The 14974-nt window shown below is 39.6% G+C and overlaps 1 protein-coding gene across 1 annotated transcript; it reads right to left on the reverse strand.

The window, feature by feature from the left end:
- Positions 1-825: 825 nt before the first annotated feature.
- On the reverse strand, positions 826-12368 carry LOC135478213 (E3 ubiquitin-protein ligase ZSWIM2-like). Its single transcript, XM_064758485.1, has 10 exons — positions 12046-12368; positions 11062-11179; positions 10420-10651; positions 9046-9297; positions 8400-8484; positions 7258-7385; positions 6756-6924; positions 3643-3782; positions 2044-2274; positions 826-1150 (listed from the first exon to the last, which is right to left on the reverse strand). Exons 1-10 carry the CDS (start codon positions 12193-12195, stop codon positions 826-828), a joined length of 1830 nt encoding a protein of 609 aa, XP_064614555.1. The 5' UTR covers positions 12196-12368.
- Positions 12369-14974: the final 2606 nt, after the last annotated feature.

Raw genomic sequence — 14974 nt, forward strand, 5'->3', positions numbered from 1 at the left:
GGGGTTTTATGTGAATATGTTTAATACTTTAATGAAGGCTACCACATTTACGTATAGAGGAAACCGGAGTCTGGAGGAAACCATAGGATGGAAGAAATCACAGTCTGGAAGAAATCACAGTCTGGAGGAAACCAAAGTTTGAGGGAAACAAGATTCTGGAGCAAACCACAGTTTGGAGGAAAACAAAGTCTGGGAGAAACCAGATTCTGGAAGAAACCAGAGCTTGGAGGAAATCAGTTTGAGGAACACCACATGTAGCACTTGATCCTCATCCAATTCCTTGTACAGCACATGTGCCACTGATCACTTTACACCAATGCCACCACTATCAAGCTTGACGTTTGCAGCCAGGTCTGACGCATTTTGGCTTGTTTTGTAACAGGCTACTGTGTTTAAACCCATCAAAATTGTTTCATGCAGCTAGACATGCGACATGTTGCACAGATACCATGGATAGACAAAATGTATGTGTATCAAGTGACAACAGATGTAAATGTTCAGGTAGATTTTTTTCTGACTTTACACTCCCATCCTCATCACAGCTCCCTCAGTGAGTCTGGCATTGTTTAAAAGTTCTGCGCAATTTTTCTATACAATTTGCCATTGTTGGCGAATGATGTGAACTAAGCGCAGATGGTTTGTTTACCACCAAGTATCTGACTGTATAAACCTGATCCCGATGGTGCACAACCAACTGGAACTGGATTAAAACAATCAACCTTAATCATTAATGAATCTATTGACCTGTTATGTATAACTCAATAAGCTATAATCTAAAAATTAACCAATGCACTGGCCTAAGACGTCTCTAAACTTCGCCGAGTCTTACACAGCTAACACCTGTAACATTAGGAATGCCCTAATACACTTACCATCAGGAGTTGTCTGTGCTTTCGGAGGCCTGCCTGCCACCCGAGGGCCTTGTGCACCAGCACATTGACTGGTGGAGAAGCCCGCTGAGATGCCATCCAATCCGTGAGGAGCCGGGATTGATGGTGCCACGGGATCCACATGTATCCGCTCAGAGGGAATGTTAGCCAACTGTTGACTGATCCGCTTCCTGCGTATCCGAGCTCTAGCCAGCAGCCTGTTGCCTAAAATGCTGTCTGACTCGTGATTTCTGGAAGATGTTGTTATCTCCCCTGATGGCCTAAAATTACAAAAAGTATCATTTATTTATTTATTTATTTATTTGACTGATGTTTTACGCCGTACTCAAGAATATTTCACTTATACGACGGCGGCCAGCATTATGGTGGGGGAAACCCACGACCATCCACAGGTTGCTGGTAGACCTTCCCACTTACGGCCGGAGAGGAAGCCAGCATGAGCTGGACTTGAACTCACAGCGGCCGCATTGGTGAGAGGCTCTTGGGTCATTACGCTGCGCTAACGCGCTAACCGACTGAGCCACGGAGGCCCCCACAAAAAGTATCAAGTGACATATGCAAAGGTGCAGATAAGCTGGTGTTTACACAGCAAACAATAATACATAAAATGATATAAAATACACAAAATTCCTACAAGCACATGTAAACCCCTAATCGCACAGTTCAGTATCGGAACTCAAGAGAATATGATGGACAAGACAAATGAAAATATACTCTATTTCATCAGACGTGCTCAGATGGTGCGATTTATCAAATTCTACACATTCTATGAAACTGCATTCGTCTGTGTCAATTCAGCATATCTGGGCTTAACTACGTGTACATGTGTGTATGATCCCCTTTCCTGCCTACAGACACAATGATTCAGAAACTGCCTCTGTAAGACTCTTTATGACAAACATGTTTGTGGGCCTATTCACAGGAAATGTTTTATCCAAGTGTGATGCTAAAATGAAAACTGATATATGTCATATTTGAAAGGATGTGCTTGAAATTTAAAAGTCATATGTTCACATAAAAGGAGGCATATCATAAATGATACAGTTACTTTTCCTTTCGTACGTTAAATATTGCTCGTTAAGCTATGTAGAATATATAACATGGGCATTTCATCCTGCCTACTTCATGCCTCTGTCGCCTAGCTCTGTCATACCCAGAATTTCCTGTGAGGGCTGTTCCATTCAGGCCAAACAGTATTCCTGACAGTCCTGTTGGCACTTCCCCATCCCTGTAGTTGGGTATGGTGGGGCGTGGCCTGTGGCTTGATGGCTCACTCTGTGAGGGTGAAGCAGGACCCCTAACCCTGCTGCCTAATGAGTGGAGCCTGGCCAGCCCCACCCCTGGGATCTCCAGGTGGCCTGGATCAGAGTGAACAGAACCCTCCCTGAAAGTTTACATGTAGGAAAGAGATAATATAAGAAATGAAAGCCATAATGACAAATTCTATTCAAAGATCATCAAAGGCTGGGCCAACCTGACCAACAATTACATACACCTGCAACTTCAGGTATGACAAAATTAGTAATTATTTACTGTTCCCAATATTTCAACTCTAGTATTAAGGATTACTTTGTGTTATACTTTTACTGTAGGTACAGGAACATGTAGCTCCATGGCATATATTCTGTTGGCATATTTATAGAGATTATCACAGCGGTGTGCGATCTGTGATGATGTATCACAATAGCGTGCGATTCGTGATGATGTATCACAATAGTGTGCGATTCGTGATGATGTATCATAACACTCTGTGATCCGTGATGATGTATCACAACAGTGTGTGATTCGTGATGATGTGTCATAACAGTGTGTGATCTACGATGATGCATCATAACAGTGTGCGATCTGTGAAGATGTATCATAACAGTGTGTGATTCGCGATGATGTATCACAACAGTGTGTGATTCGTGATGATGTATCATAACAGTGTGTGATCTGTGAAGATGTATCATAACAGTGTGTGATCTGTGAAGATGTATCATAACAGTGTGGGATCCGAGATGATGTATCACAACAGTGTGTGATTTGTGATGATGTATCATAACAGTGTGTGATCTGTGAAGATGTATCATAACAGTGTGTGATCCGTGATGATGTATCACAACAGTGTGGGATCCGAGAGTGATGTATCATAGCAGTGTGGGATCCGAGATGACGTATCATAACAAAGTGTGAACCCAGATGATGTATCGGCCTGTCGTATCAGCAGAGCTCAAATAGCAAGGGTGATGGAACAGGCTGACCCGAGACAACGAGAGCTGATACAACATCGCAGAACCTGCACTTTTATGATAATCTATTTAACATATACCTTTATTTTTGCATAATAAGTGGTCAAAACGCACACGGTTTTTCATCGATCAGTAGACCGACTTGCTACAACTAGAGACCCTGCATCAACAACATGCTAAGTTCATCTATAAATGAGCACAATTTCTTCAGCTCAAATGTTTCTCTATTCATTTATTAGATTGGTGTTCTACGCCATACTCAAGAATATTTCATTAAATGTGTCTTTACAATTTAATGTTGTTGTTGTAGTTACATCTCACCAAATTCCGATGTTAGTTCAGGGATTCCCCTGGTAGAGGTGCTTTAAATGTAAACATTGAAATTAGTCCTTGTTTTCAAAGGATACATACACAAACCATTCTATACGGCAAAATACAGGACGCCTCTGCATCACCTGGGTACCAGCCATAGGTATATGATAAATTTATTTATTTATTTATTTTATCTATGGTCAGCTTACCGCCTGTTTAGTTGACCATGGGTGCTGGGCATTTCTCCAGTTTCTGAGTGCTGGTCACTCGGAGTCCAAACCACTTGACCATCAACTGGACAGGTGACATGAGAGTGAAGTAGCCAGGGGTCTATACAGTCACGGTGAAACTGACCACAGGGAATAAAAAACACAACAGATAATAAATAATCCCCATGCAGGGAAGTGATCAGTCCAAAGTATAAAATTTATTTAGAGTGATACATTTTTTGTGTGGAATCAAGTGCATATAGGCTGCTCATTAGAGCTACCAAGATTTATTCATTTATTTAATTGGTGCTTTGTGCCATACTCAAGAACATTTCACTTACAACTATATATAACGGTGACCAGCATCATGGTTGGAGGAAACTGTGCAGGGCCCGAGGGAAACCCATGACCATCCATAGGTTGCTACCAACATTTAACTTGGGCCACAAGAGTATCTCACTAATATGACAGTGGTAAGATTTACAGGCTGAGGAAACTACATGCTGTGGACATAGGCTGCAGAAACTATACTGTGTAACTTTTTTTGTGTTGATATATCTGTTAAAAGAGTCTTTACTTCAAGCATGCAGACTGTCAGTAAATCAGGAATCTTTACATCAAGCATGTGCACTGTCAGTAATCAGGAATCTTTATATCAAGCATGTGCACTGTCAGTAATCAGGAATCTTTACTTCAAGCATGTGCACTGTCAGTAAATCAGGAATCTTTATATCAAGCATGTGGACTGTCAGTAATCAGCAATCTTTATATCAAGCATGTGGACTGTCAGTAATCAGGAATCTTTACTTCAAGCTTGTGCACTGTCAGTAATCAGGAATCTTTATATCAAGCATGTGCACTGTCAGTAATCAGGAATCTTTACTTCAAGCATGCGCACTGTCAGTAATCAGGAATCTTTACTTCAAGCATGCGCACTGTCAGTAATCAGGAATCTTTATATCAAGCATGTGCACTGTTAGTAATCAGGAATCTTTATATCAAGCATGTGCACTGTCAGTAAATCAGGAATCTTTATATCAAGCGTGTGCACTGTCAGTAATCAGGAATCTTTACTTCAAGGGTGTGCACTGTCAGTAATCAGGAATCTTTGCTTCAAGTGTGTGCACTGTCAGTAATCAGGAATCTTTGCTTCAAGCATGTGCACTGTCAGTAATCAGGAATCTTTATATCAAGGGTGTGCACTGTCAGTAATCAGGAATCTTTACTTCAAGCATGCGCACTGTCAATAATCAGGAATCTTTGCTTCAAGTGTGTGCACTGTCAGTAATCAGGAATCTTTGCTTCAAGCATGTGCACTGTCAGTAATCAGGAATCTTTATATCAAGGGTGTGCACTGTCAGTAATCAGGAATCTTTACTTCAAGGGTGTGCACTGTCAGTAATCAGGAATCTTTGCTTCAAGCATGTGCACTGTCAGTAATCAGGAATCTTTACTTCAAGCATGCGCACTGTCAGTAATCAGCAATCTTTACTTCAAGCATGCGCACTGTCAGTAATCAGGAATCTTTATATCAAGCATGTGCACTGTTAGTAATCAGGAATCTTTATATCAAGCATGTGCACTGTCAGTAAATCAGGAATCTTTATATCAAGCGTGTGCACTGTCAGTAATCAGGAATCTTTACTTCAAGGGTGTGCACTGTCAGTAATCAGGAATCTTTGCTTCAAGTGTGTGCACTGTCAGTAATCAGGAATCTTTGCTTCAAGCATGTGCACTGTCAGTAATCAGGAATCTTTATATCAAGGGTGTGCACTGTCAGTAATCAGGAATCTTTATATCAAGCATGTGCACTGTCAGTAATCAGGAATCTTTATATCAAGCATGTGCACTGTCAGTAATCAGGAATCTTTATATCAAGGGTGTGCACTGTCAGTAATCAGGAATCTTTACTTCAAGCATGTGCACTGTCAGTAATCAGGAATCTTTATATCAAGCATGTGCACTGTCAGTAATCAGGAATCTTTACTTCAAGCGTGTGCACTGTCAGTAATCAGGAATCTTTACTTCAAGCATGTGCACTGTCAGTAATCAGGAATCTTTACTTCAAGCATGTGCACTGTCAGTAATCAGGAATCTTTACTTCAAGGGTGTGCACTGTCAGTAATCAGGAATCTTTACTTCAAGCATGTGCACTGTCAGTAATCAGGAATCTTTATATCAAGCATGTGCACTGTCAGTAATCAGGAATCTTTATATCAAGCGTGTGTGCTGTCACTAATCAGGAATCTTTACTTAAAGCATGTGCACTGTCAGTAATCAGGAATCTTTACTTCAAGCGTGTGCACTGTCAGTAAATCAGGAATCTTTACTTCAAGCATGTGCACTGTCAGTAATCAGGAATCTTTGCTTCAAGCATGTGCACTGTCAGTAATCAGGAATCTTTACTTCAAGGGTGTGCACTGTCAGTAATCAGGAATCTTTACTTCAAGCATGCGCACTGTCAGTAATCAGGAATCTTTACTTCAAGCATGCGCACTGTCAGTAATCAGGAATCTTTATATCAAGCATGTGCACTGTCAGTAATCAGGAATCTTTATATCAAGCATGTGCACCGTCAGTAATCAGGAATCTTTATATCAACCATGTGGACTGTCAGTAATCAGGAATCTTTCATTCATGTATGTATGACAGCAGTCAGGTTTATGGGTGGAGGAAAGCAGAGTACCAAAAGTAAACCACTGAAAATTGCTGACCTTTTGACCTACAATGGGAGACTAGAGGGCGAGCTACACAGAGGGTCCAAATGACAGTGGAACATCACTTTCTTCTATGATGTTGCATTGTGCGTGTACTTCATATATGTTTTATGAGCATACGTTCACTGATAATTGTGACGTAATGGGGAAAAGAACAAATGAGTTCAGAGCGTTGGACCGTCTTGATACTGGAGGGAAGGAGTTTACAAGTTCCCCATTGCAGAGGCAGCTGGATTCAAGTCTGTGACCCCACTGGTCAGTAGCTAGTCAGGTGTAGGAATAACACCACCTTCCACAAGGAAAGGAGTCAGTGACTACATCTGGCAGCTTGTCAAGGTAATCCCGAGTACACCAACATGGATTTATGATTGCAGCATGCATGTTTTATGTTAATACCTTGTGTTTACAGGGCAGCTTCCTCAGGTACTGCCCCACCTGGTATCCCCTCAGACACATCCTACACTGTACCCCGGGGGCCAGGCACTGGCTGCTCTCACGCACCCGCTCCAAGGGGAATAACTCCAGAGCTTCCTCAGGCACACTCCTCAGACCAGCCTCACCCTGGCTAAAAACGCACACAATGTCAATTTCAATAATGAGAGCAAAAAGTAAACTGTCACAGGGTCCCCATGCACCCATGACAGAAAAGTATCTCTCAAAGAATTTAAAGCACATAATGACTTTCAAAGTTTCAGTTTTAGAGACAGTATTGTACAAACCTTCCAATGCCTGTGTTTTGGCGGCTTATTTATCAATACATGTAGAAAATAGTGCAATACGACATTTAATATTGAAAAATCAAGTTTTTAAGATCTTGAAAACATCGGGAAAATTTCAAGGTTTAGGGTGAGCCATGAATGGAGTTCATGTAACCTCACACAGAATCCAGATCACGTACCTGTCAAGCTGTAACAACAAGTCATAGTCATTCTCTGATATTTCCCTGTTCAGTAGATCATTCATTACTGCCTCTGGTAGGGAAAAACCCAGAGTTCGCTGTGCTGGACGCCATCTTTGATTGCGTTTCTGGGAAGACACAAGCATGTCCATGGTTTAGACTGCAATCATGATGGTTCGTCTTGGTTCCACAAAATCGAATTTCTATTGGTGCTATCTTATTAGTGGCATAAGATGATTTAAAAGACAAATTACAAAACATGAATTCACAAAAATTTGTGACAGTGGCCCTGGTCTTAATGATTATAACTTTTTAATACCCATAATCTGCACATATTTATGGAATATAGGCCTTAAAAGAGCCTCCAAAACACATCACAATACAACTGAGAATATGAACAACACACTACTGCTCTGGTGGTTGAAGTCACACTGGGGATTCCCAGTTTTCATCGTCAGCAAACGGATCAGGTGATAAGTTTGCTTGTATTTATTCATAGGTGCTTAATGTCCTACTCAGGAAATTTTTATATTTAAAGAGCTACTTTAGTGTTAAGACATGTTTGTCTTAAAGGTAAGGTTAAATGACAAGGGTCGAGCTATTGGGAATGGCTTTCTTATAAATTGTAGAAAAAACGCATTGTATTAAAAGCCGTTGTTGGTTTGGGAAGATACCGCAACAAAAGTTTTCTGCCATTTCCAATTTTGCTTGGTGTGATGTCATGCAAGAGCATTTGATGTAGCCCATCACTGACTTATGGCAACAAATGACGTCACTGGGTTACTTTTTACTGGGTTGATTACTAGTAACTGACATATAATTACACTTTAACAGGCGGTCAGCATTATGGTGGGAGGAAATCACAGGTTGCTGTCAGACCTTCCCACGTATGGCCGGAGAGGAAGCCAGCTTGAGCTGGCCTTGAATTGGTGAGAGGCTCCTGGATCAATGAGCTGCGTAGGTGTGCTAACCACCTTGGCCATGGAGGCACTCCACTGATCATGCCAAGAAATACAAGTACGTATACGTCAATACTACAGTACAATGTAGACATAAGAAAAGCAGCCGTTGGTTTAAAATATTGGTTTTCTCTTCTCACAAGCATGTACACAATAAAAAATATGGGTTCTGCGGATACTAACCTGTCTGAACTGAAAGGCGTGATCAGTGTGGATGGGGGTGTTAAAACAGGCCTGACACAGGTGGTAATCTGCACATACACAACACCTGCAAGTAGACCAATACAAAGCGTATGGTCATTCTTTTAATATATTAAGCTAAATATATCTGATGAGTTAACTACTAATCCAGCTCTTAAAAACTGTCCCATTAACACTTCCTACCTTGATTATTAACATTTTCTTATTTTATTAATATTTTTGAATTTCCCTCATATTTGTATGGTTTAAATCTTTGGTCATGCAGTGAAAGGTGAATCATTTGATACATATCTTATCTTGATTACTGTATATATGTATGAATACCTGGCCAGAATAAATACTGCTTATTTTACAATTACTTCATTCTTCATATGAAGTACTATAAATGGCGTAAAATTTGTCCACAACTGTAAGTTGTCCCTTTTTTCTGATTGTGAGAATTCTGTTAATCTTAGAAACATGTCAAAGTGTGTTTGATAGGTAGGATGATACATGTATCCTACCAAAAAGTGAAAGGTTCAGAACCCCCCAAAAAATTTTGTGTCATTAATTTTTTTTAAAAATACATTTTTTGTGCCACATTTAAGACTTTTCACAGTATTAAACTTCAGATCACTTGCTACAGTACCTGTAACATTTGCCGATGATAGGGTTCATGTGACACGCCCTGCATGTCGTCCCTAAATGTCTATCTAGGTGGGTGTGGCTTCCCGTGCCCCGCCCAGTTTGGTCCGCATTACGTCCTTCCTGGCGCAGCAGCTCAAAAGGACCAAAGTCTTCCCGACACAATGGACATTTTATGGTTGTCTCCCCTTGTGATTTTTGGTGCTCGGCCCAAACCTTCATACACTTGATGTGGATACTGTTTCCACAGCCAAACCTGGAAAACAACACAACCGAGACTTCATACACTTGATGTGGATACTGTTTCCACAACCAATCCTAGAAAACAACACAAGGGAGACTTCATACACTTGATGTGGATGCTGTTTCCACAACCAAACCTGGAAAACAACACAACCGAGACTTCATACACTTGATGTGGATACTGTTTACACAATCAAACCTAGAAAACAACACAAGGGAGACTTCATACATTTGATGTGGATACTGTTTCCACTGCCAAACCTAGAAAGCAACACAAGGGAGACTTCATACACTTGATTTGCATACTCTTTCTACAACCAAGCCTAGAAAACAACACAAGGGAGACTTCATACACTTGATGTGGATACTGTTTCCACAGCCAAAACTAGAAAACAACACAACCGAGACTTCATACACTTGATGTGGATACTGCTTCCACCACCAATCCTAGAAAACAACACAAGGGAGACTTCATACACTTGATGTGGATACTGTTTCCACAACCAAACCTAGAAAACAACACAAGCAAGACTTCATACACTTGATGTGGATACTGTTTCCACAACCAAACCTAGCAAACAACACAAGCGAGACTTCATACACTTGATGTGGATACTGTTTCCACCACCAAATCTGGAAAACAACACAAGCCAGACTTCATACACTTGATGTGGATACTGTTTCCACAACCAAACCTGGAAAACAACACAAAGGAGACTTCATACACTTGATGTGGATACTGTTTCCACAACCAAACCTAGAAAAACAACAAAATCTATGCTTCAAAACAAGAGACATTTGTATATGTATATCAGCCATCAACCAAAAATAGATGCTGCAGCTCAACAATTGCACGAACGATTCCCACAAAATAACACAAACCACCAAAGAACTAAGAAAGTATACAAAATACGAAATTAGGATGGAATTATGCAAAGAGAGGTAGTCAACAGTTTGCAATGATGTGGGAAAGACACAAGGTATGTTCTACGCGACTGAATGAAATCTGTTTTCAAATCGTGTACCATGCTGATACCGAGGTATGTAAGGTGAAGATAATCAAAATGTATATCTGTAATACATTTGATATGGATATTATGAACAGAGTGAGATATAAACTACAAATCTGACTTACTTGCAAAATGTCACTGGCAGCTTCTTCTCCAACAGCTCTTCTTGACAAATTGGACACACGTCTTCCTCAGATATTTCCTTCTGTTCAAGCACTGTTCGTCCATCAGCGGCATTGGTGATCAGTTTTTTGTGAACAGGTGTGTGACGCTGGCGTGCCCTGGTGGCATCAGGAGCCATCTGACCACGTAACACAGCATTTATCTCCCTTTCCACAAGCCCTAACTGCCAGGACACTGAAAAAAATAAACTTAACATGTCAGAATCAAAATATCACAATGACAGCAATATGCAATTAAATTATATAAACAATACATGAGCATCCACACATCTACAGAGACAGAATATTACGGTGTTGATAAAAAATACATGTATTATACTGTTTATTAGTATTGTATGTTAGGTTGTATGGGAGTTTTTCCAAGTCTTTGCTTCAACTATACAGTACAGAAGGGTGATTAGTTAACGACTAACTTAGCACACCTGTCAGGCTTTGGTGGTTAGTCATGTTTGTTGCAGTGGAATATTCTTGAATACGGCGTAAAACACCAATAAATATAAATATACACCTTCACTTAAATTAACTGCTTCTTGCTTAACGTACAATTAAGATCAATATATCAGACATACAGCTGTCATAAAGTACCTGGATCATGTCGTGGGACTCTGTATTTCTTCAGTAAAAGCCAGCAGATGTGCTTGCACACATCCTTCTCTTTACCAAACACAGAGCAGCTACATTTGTGGGGGTCTCCAAGATAGACCTGTTGTATGAACAGAACAGGTAAAATGAAAGTAAACTGATGCGTTTTCAACATTCATATCTGTGACATTAATAGTTAAGACTATTTAGAATTAAAATCACAAACACTCAGAAATGTATGAGATGTATGGTCAGTCAGAATAAGAAATATAAATGATTTCTCTGTGAATAGATGGAGGGAGGGGGGCACTTTTTGTTACTTTTATCATCACACCTGAATCACAAACTATTGCATGATGTCTATATGTGAGTACCTCAGTTACCTGTTAGTTTGAACTTTCACTTGAATTGTTGTATTGATAATATATATGCTGTACAAATTAAGGCACACAGGAGGATGCATGGCAGCAAGTCATCAAATTACCACCATAAATGCTTATCAGTAAATTATACAACTGTGTAAAAGGGACAGGGTTGTTTCATGCGTTTCCCATGCTCTGTCCAGTTTCCTTCTTCGTATAAGCAAAATATGTTTTACAGTATAAATCATCAATTAAACAAAAACCTGATTCTGGTTACAATTAAGTGAAATATATTTGAGTACAATGTAACACAACAATCAAAAAAATAAATTAAATAATTACATTAATTTGCAGAAACGTGCAGTCTGCATATTAAATGAAAACTGGGTACAATTCAATTATCCTGTTAACTGTAGCAGGCTAGGCTGGGTACAACTTGTACAGGGTACGAGATTGCACGGATACGACTTGATGTAATCCCATTTATTACCATACATACAATTTAATGCATCTACGAGAGCATGATAATGTAAAACGGGATGGAAAACTGTTTATTCTGCTACAACAACAACACGTTTACAACTTTCACTATTCTACACATGAAATCGAAAGTGATGTCAATAACCTTAAACTTTTTCGTCTCCCCTTCCTCTTTCAGCAGGAATCCTGTGGGTCCAGTTTGTCTGAGGATGTACATTGTGGCGTTTAACGCTTGATCCTGACGCCAGCTGGCAGCGTCGCTGATCGCTCGACGCCATGCAACGCTACGGGACATTGCGAAAAGCGGTTCCTCTAGCTGTCAAAAAAAAACCCTCCAAAAACCCACTCTTCAGCCCAGGTTCTTCTTACAAGGAGAGCCCACATGGAAAGGGAGTCTGTGATTTCACATTCAGGGCATGTTTTCAGCGGGAAATCAACAGTATGTCTCAGTCTGTATTGACAAATGTTCCCCTGTCCAACCGAAGTCACGCTTCGGCAGCCATTTTGAATGTTTACAAAAATTGCTATGGAGATTCGTCTTAAGGGAGACAACTATCGACAGGTGTCCCTTGGATTTTTCGTGCAGTAGGCCTATTGGGTTTTTTTTAAAATGTAGATCTATACTTACAATACGCCAGCTAAATACTTTCGTAGCAATTCCAAAAAATTCCAAGGAAATTAAAATACAGAATAAAGTAGACCGTTCTTGTCCCACCTAGCTTTCAGATCACGATGATGTGAGGATTACGTTACCAGTTTAACGAGGTCTACTGTGCATGTAGCGTAGAGTCTTGACAGGTCTACATGTCTACAGGTTATATGTACATAGGTCTGTATGGCTAAAGTGTTCTCTCATAAAGGCCTCACCACATAAAACGACAAACCTAGTTATTTTTTCAAGAAATAAATAGGACTAAAAAAAATAATGAATAAGTAGAAAGCCAATAATAAAAAATGAACAAAATAAATAAATAAATAAATAAATAAATAAAAAAATGTACATCCCATAAAGAATAAATATCGGCACCAGTAAATAAAAATAAACAAATTAATCAATCCAGCTTGTTAACCTAATTTCTGTATTAGGTCGAAGAATTAAGGATGGGATGTAGGCCTACATAGGACTAGGCCCACTGAGCCACTGAGGAAGCCTTTACACGTGAACTCAACAGAACAGGCCTATCAGAGTATGTCGATTAGGACTGACCAATTAGACTGCATGCTTTTTCTTTTGGGGAATATACGCCATTTTGGTCATATTTCTAGTCGTCCTGTGTACTCTTCAGACGCATCACGATACACCAATCAGTTGTACTGTATATTCTGTGTATGGTGAAGTAAGGAGTTCAGATTGTTGACGTATGTAGGCCTACATGCATTATAGGTCTAAGGGCGAATCTTTCAAGGTGTGCCAAACAGTTGGCTTACAATGTGACATTGTGCAGAGCTTTGGGATTGGCAGATAAAATTGTGTCACACATATCCTTTTAAGGCATTTTTTTTCCATTCGATGGATTTTTCGGTCTATATCCCTAATTCTAAAAAATTTTATATGAATGACATGTTTCAGCGGTGTGAAACATTAGGCCTACACGTAACTGAATGCTTCGTATGCCTACCTCGATCATAACAGCACCTCGATCATAACAGAACCGATTTTATATAATTGATTTATTTATTTTAATGTCTGCCGCAGGTTGTTGGCAGACATTCCCACGTACAGCCGGAGAGTCAAATTCTTTGACTAAACATTAGATTTTCGGGTAAAAAAAAAAACCTGAACAAACTGAAGTACCGGGAAGCATCACCAGATTTGCACTGAAAACTATATCTAAGAGTAAACTACATTCACACATATTTTACACTCTTTCAAATAAAATGCATTAAAATGTTTTAATTCTTATGTGGCCTTTTTATGGTCAGTACTACCAATGGCTGCTTGGCTACTCTGACGTCACATGTATTTTTTTCTGTATTCACCTACAGGTGATATTTTTCTGAACATTATCTGTAGAAGTAATATTTTATTTACGGGTATATAGTAAGAGCTATTTCCACATTAACATGTGTGATAAGAGTGGGGAATCTATTTGTGACGCCAGTTGGTTTGTGACGGCCGTAAGTCCGAAGGTCTGTTAGCGACCTGCGGATGGTCGTAGGTTTTCCCCGGGCTGTGCCTGGTTTCCATCCACCATAATGCTGGCCGCCGTCGTATAAGTGAAATATTCTTGAGTACGGCGTAAAACACCAATCAAATAAATAAATAAATAAATTTGTGACGCCAGAGTTACGCCAGCTATGTGGTTCAAAAAGCCCATCATGGATTGCAAGGATCTTAACTCATTTAAATCTCTTAAAATAATTTGAAAAAAATAAATGAAATCAGTTTTACACAGTTGTGAGTCGGCGTTTTTTTTTTTTAGATTTCTTTCCATACTCCTCACAGCGCATGCATAGCTGTATATATATATATATATATATATATATATATATATATATATATATATATATATATATATATATATATATATATATATATATATATATACATTTTTTTTTTTTTTTGAAAACCTAAACTGTAGGAAGAATGAAACAGATCTCAGATTCAATCCATATAATTCTGAGATCTGAGATCTGAGATCCCACGGCTTGTAATCATCTCAAGTCTTTTAGTACAATAAACGGTGGACAATGTTCGCATACTATTTAGCTGGTTTTCGTTGCAGATTACTTGGCAACTAACAGTATGGCGTAGGAATGGTCCAGTGAGTTGATAATGGCGCAGACATGCAGGTCGTCAGTTACTTGCCAAGGGTTGTTGCCGTTGGTCAACGGTGTATATGAAACACCACGGGGCAAGGCGTTAAACGCGAATAGATTGCAAAGCAAAATGATCAAAAGCCAAAGAAAATGCAGAGGATGATTTAATGCATGGCTGAAGCATTTGCAATCACTGATGCCGTAATTCATGACATTCTCGTCGTGAGTGTGCAAACGTGTGCGAGCAGTTTGCAGTTTGTCAGAATTATTGCGCAGGTTAAAAGTGGAATTATTGCACGGGCTAATACTTCCTG

This window comes from Liolophura sinensis, chromosome 11, assembly GCF_032854445.1.
Source record: "Liolophura sinensis isolate JHLJ2023 chromosome 11, CUHK_Ljap_v2, whole genome shotgun sequence".
Classification (NCBI taxonomy): Eukaryota; Metazoa; Mollusca; class Polyplacophora; order Chitonida; family Chitonidae; genus Liolophura; species Liolophura sinensis.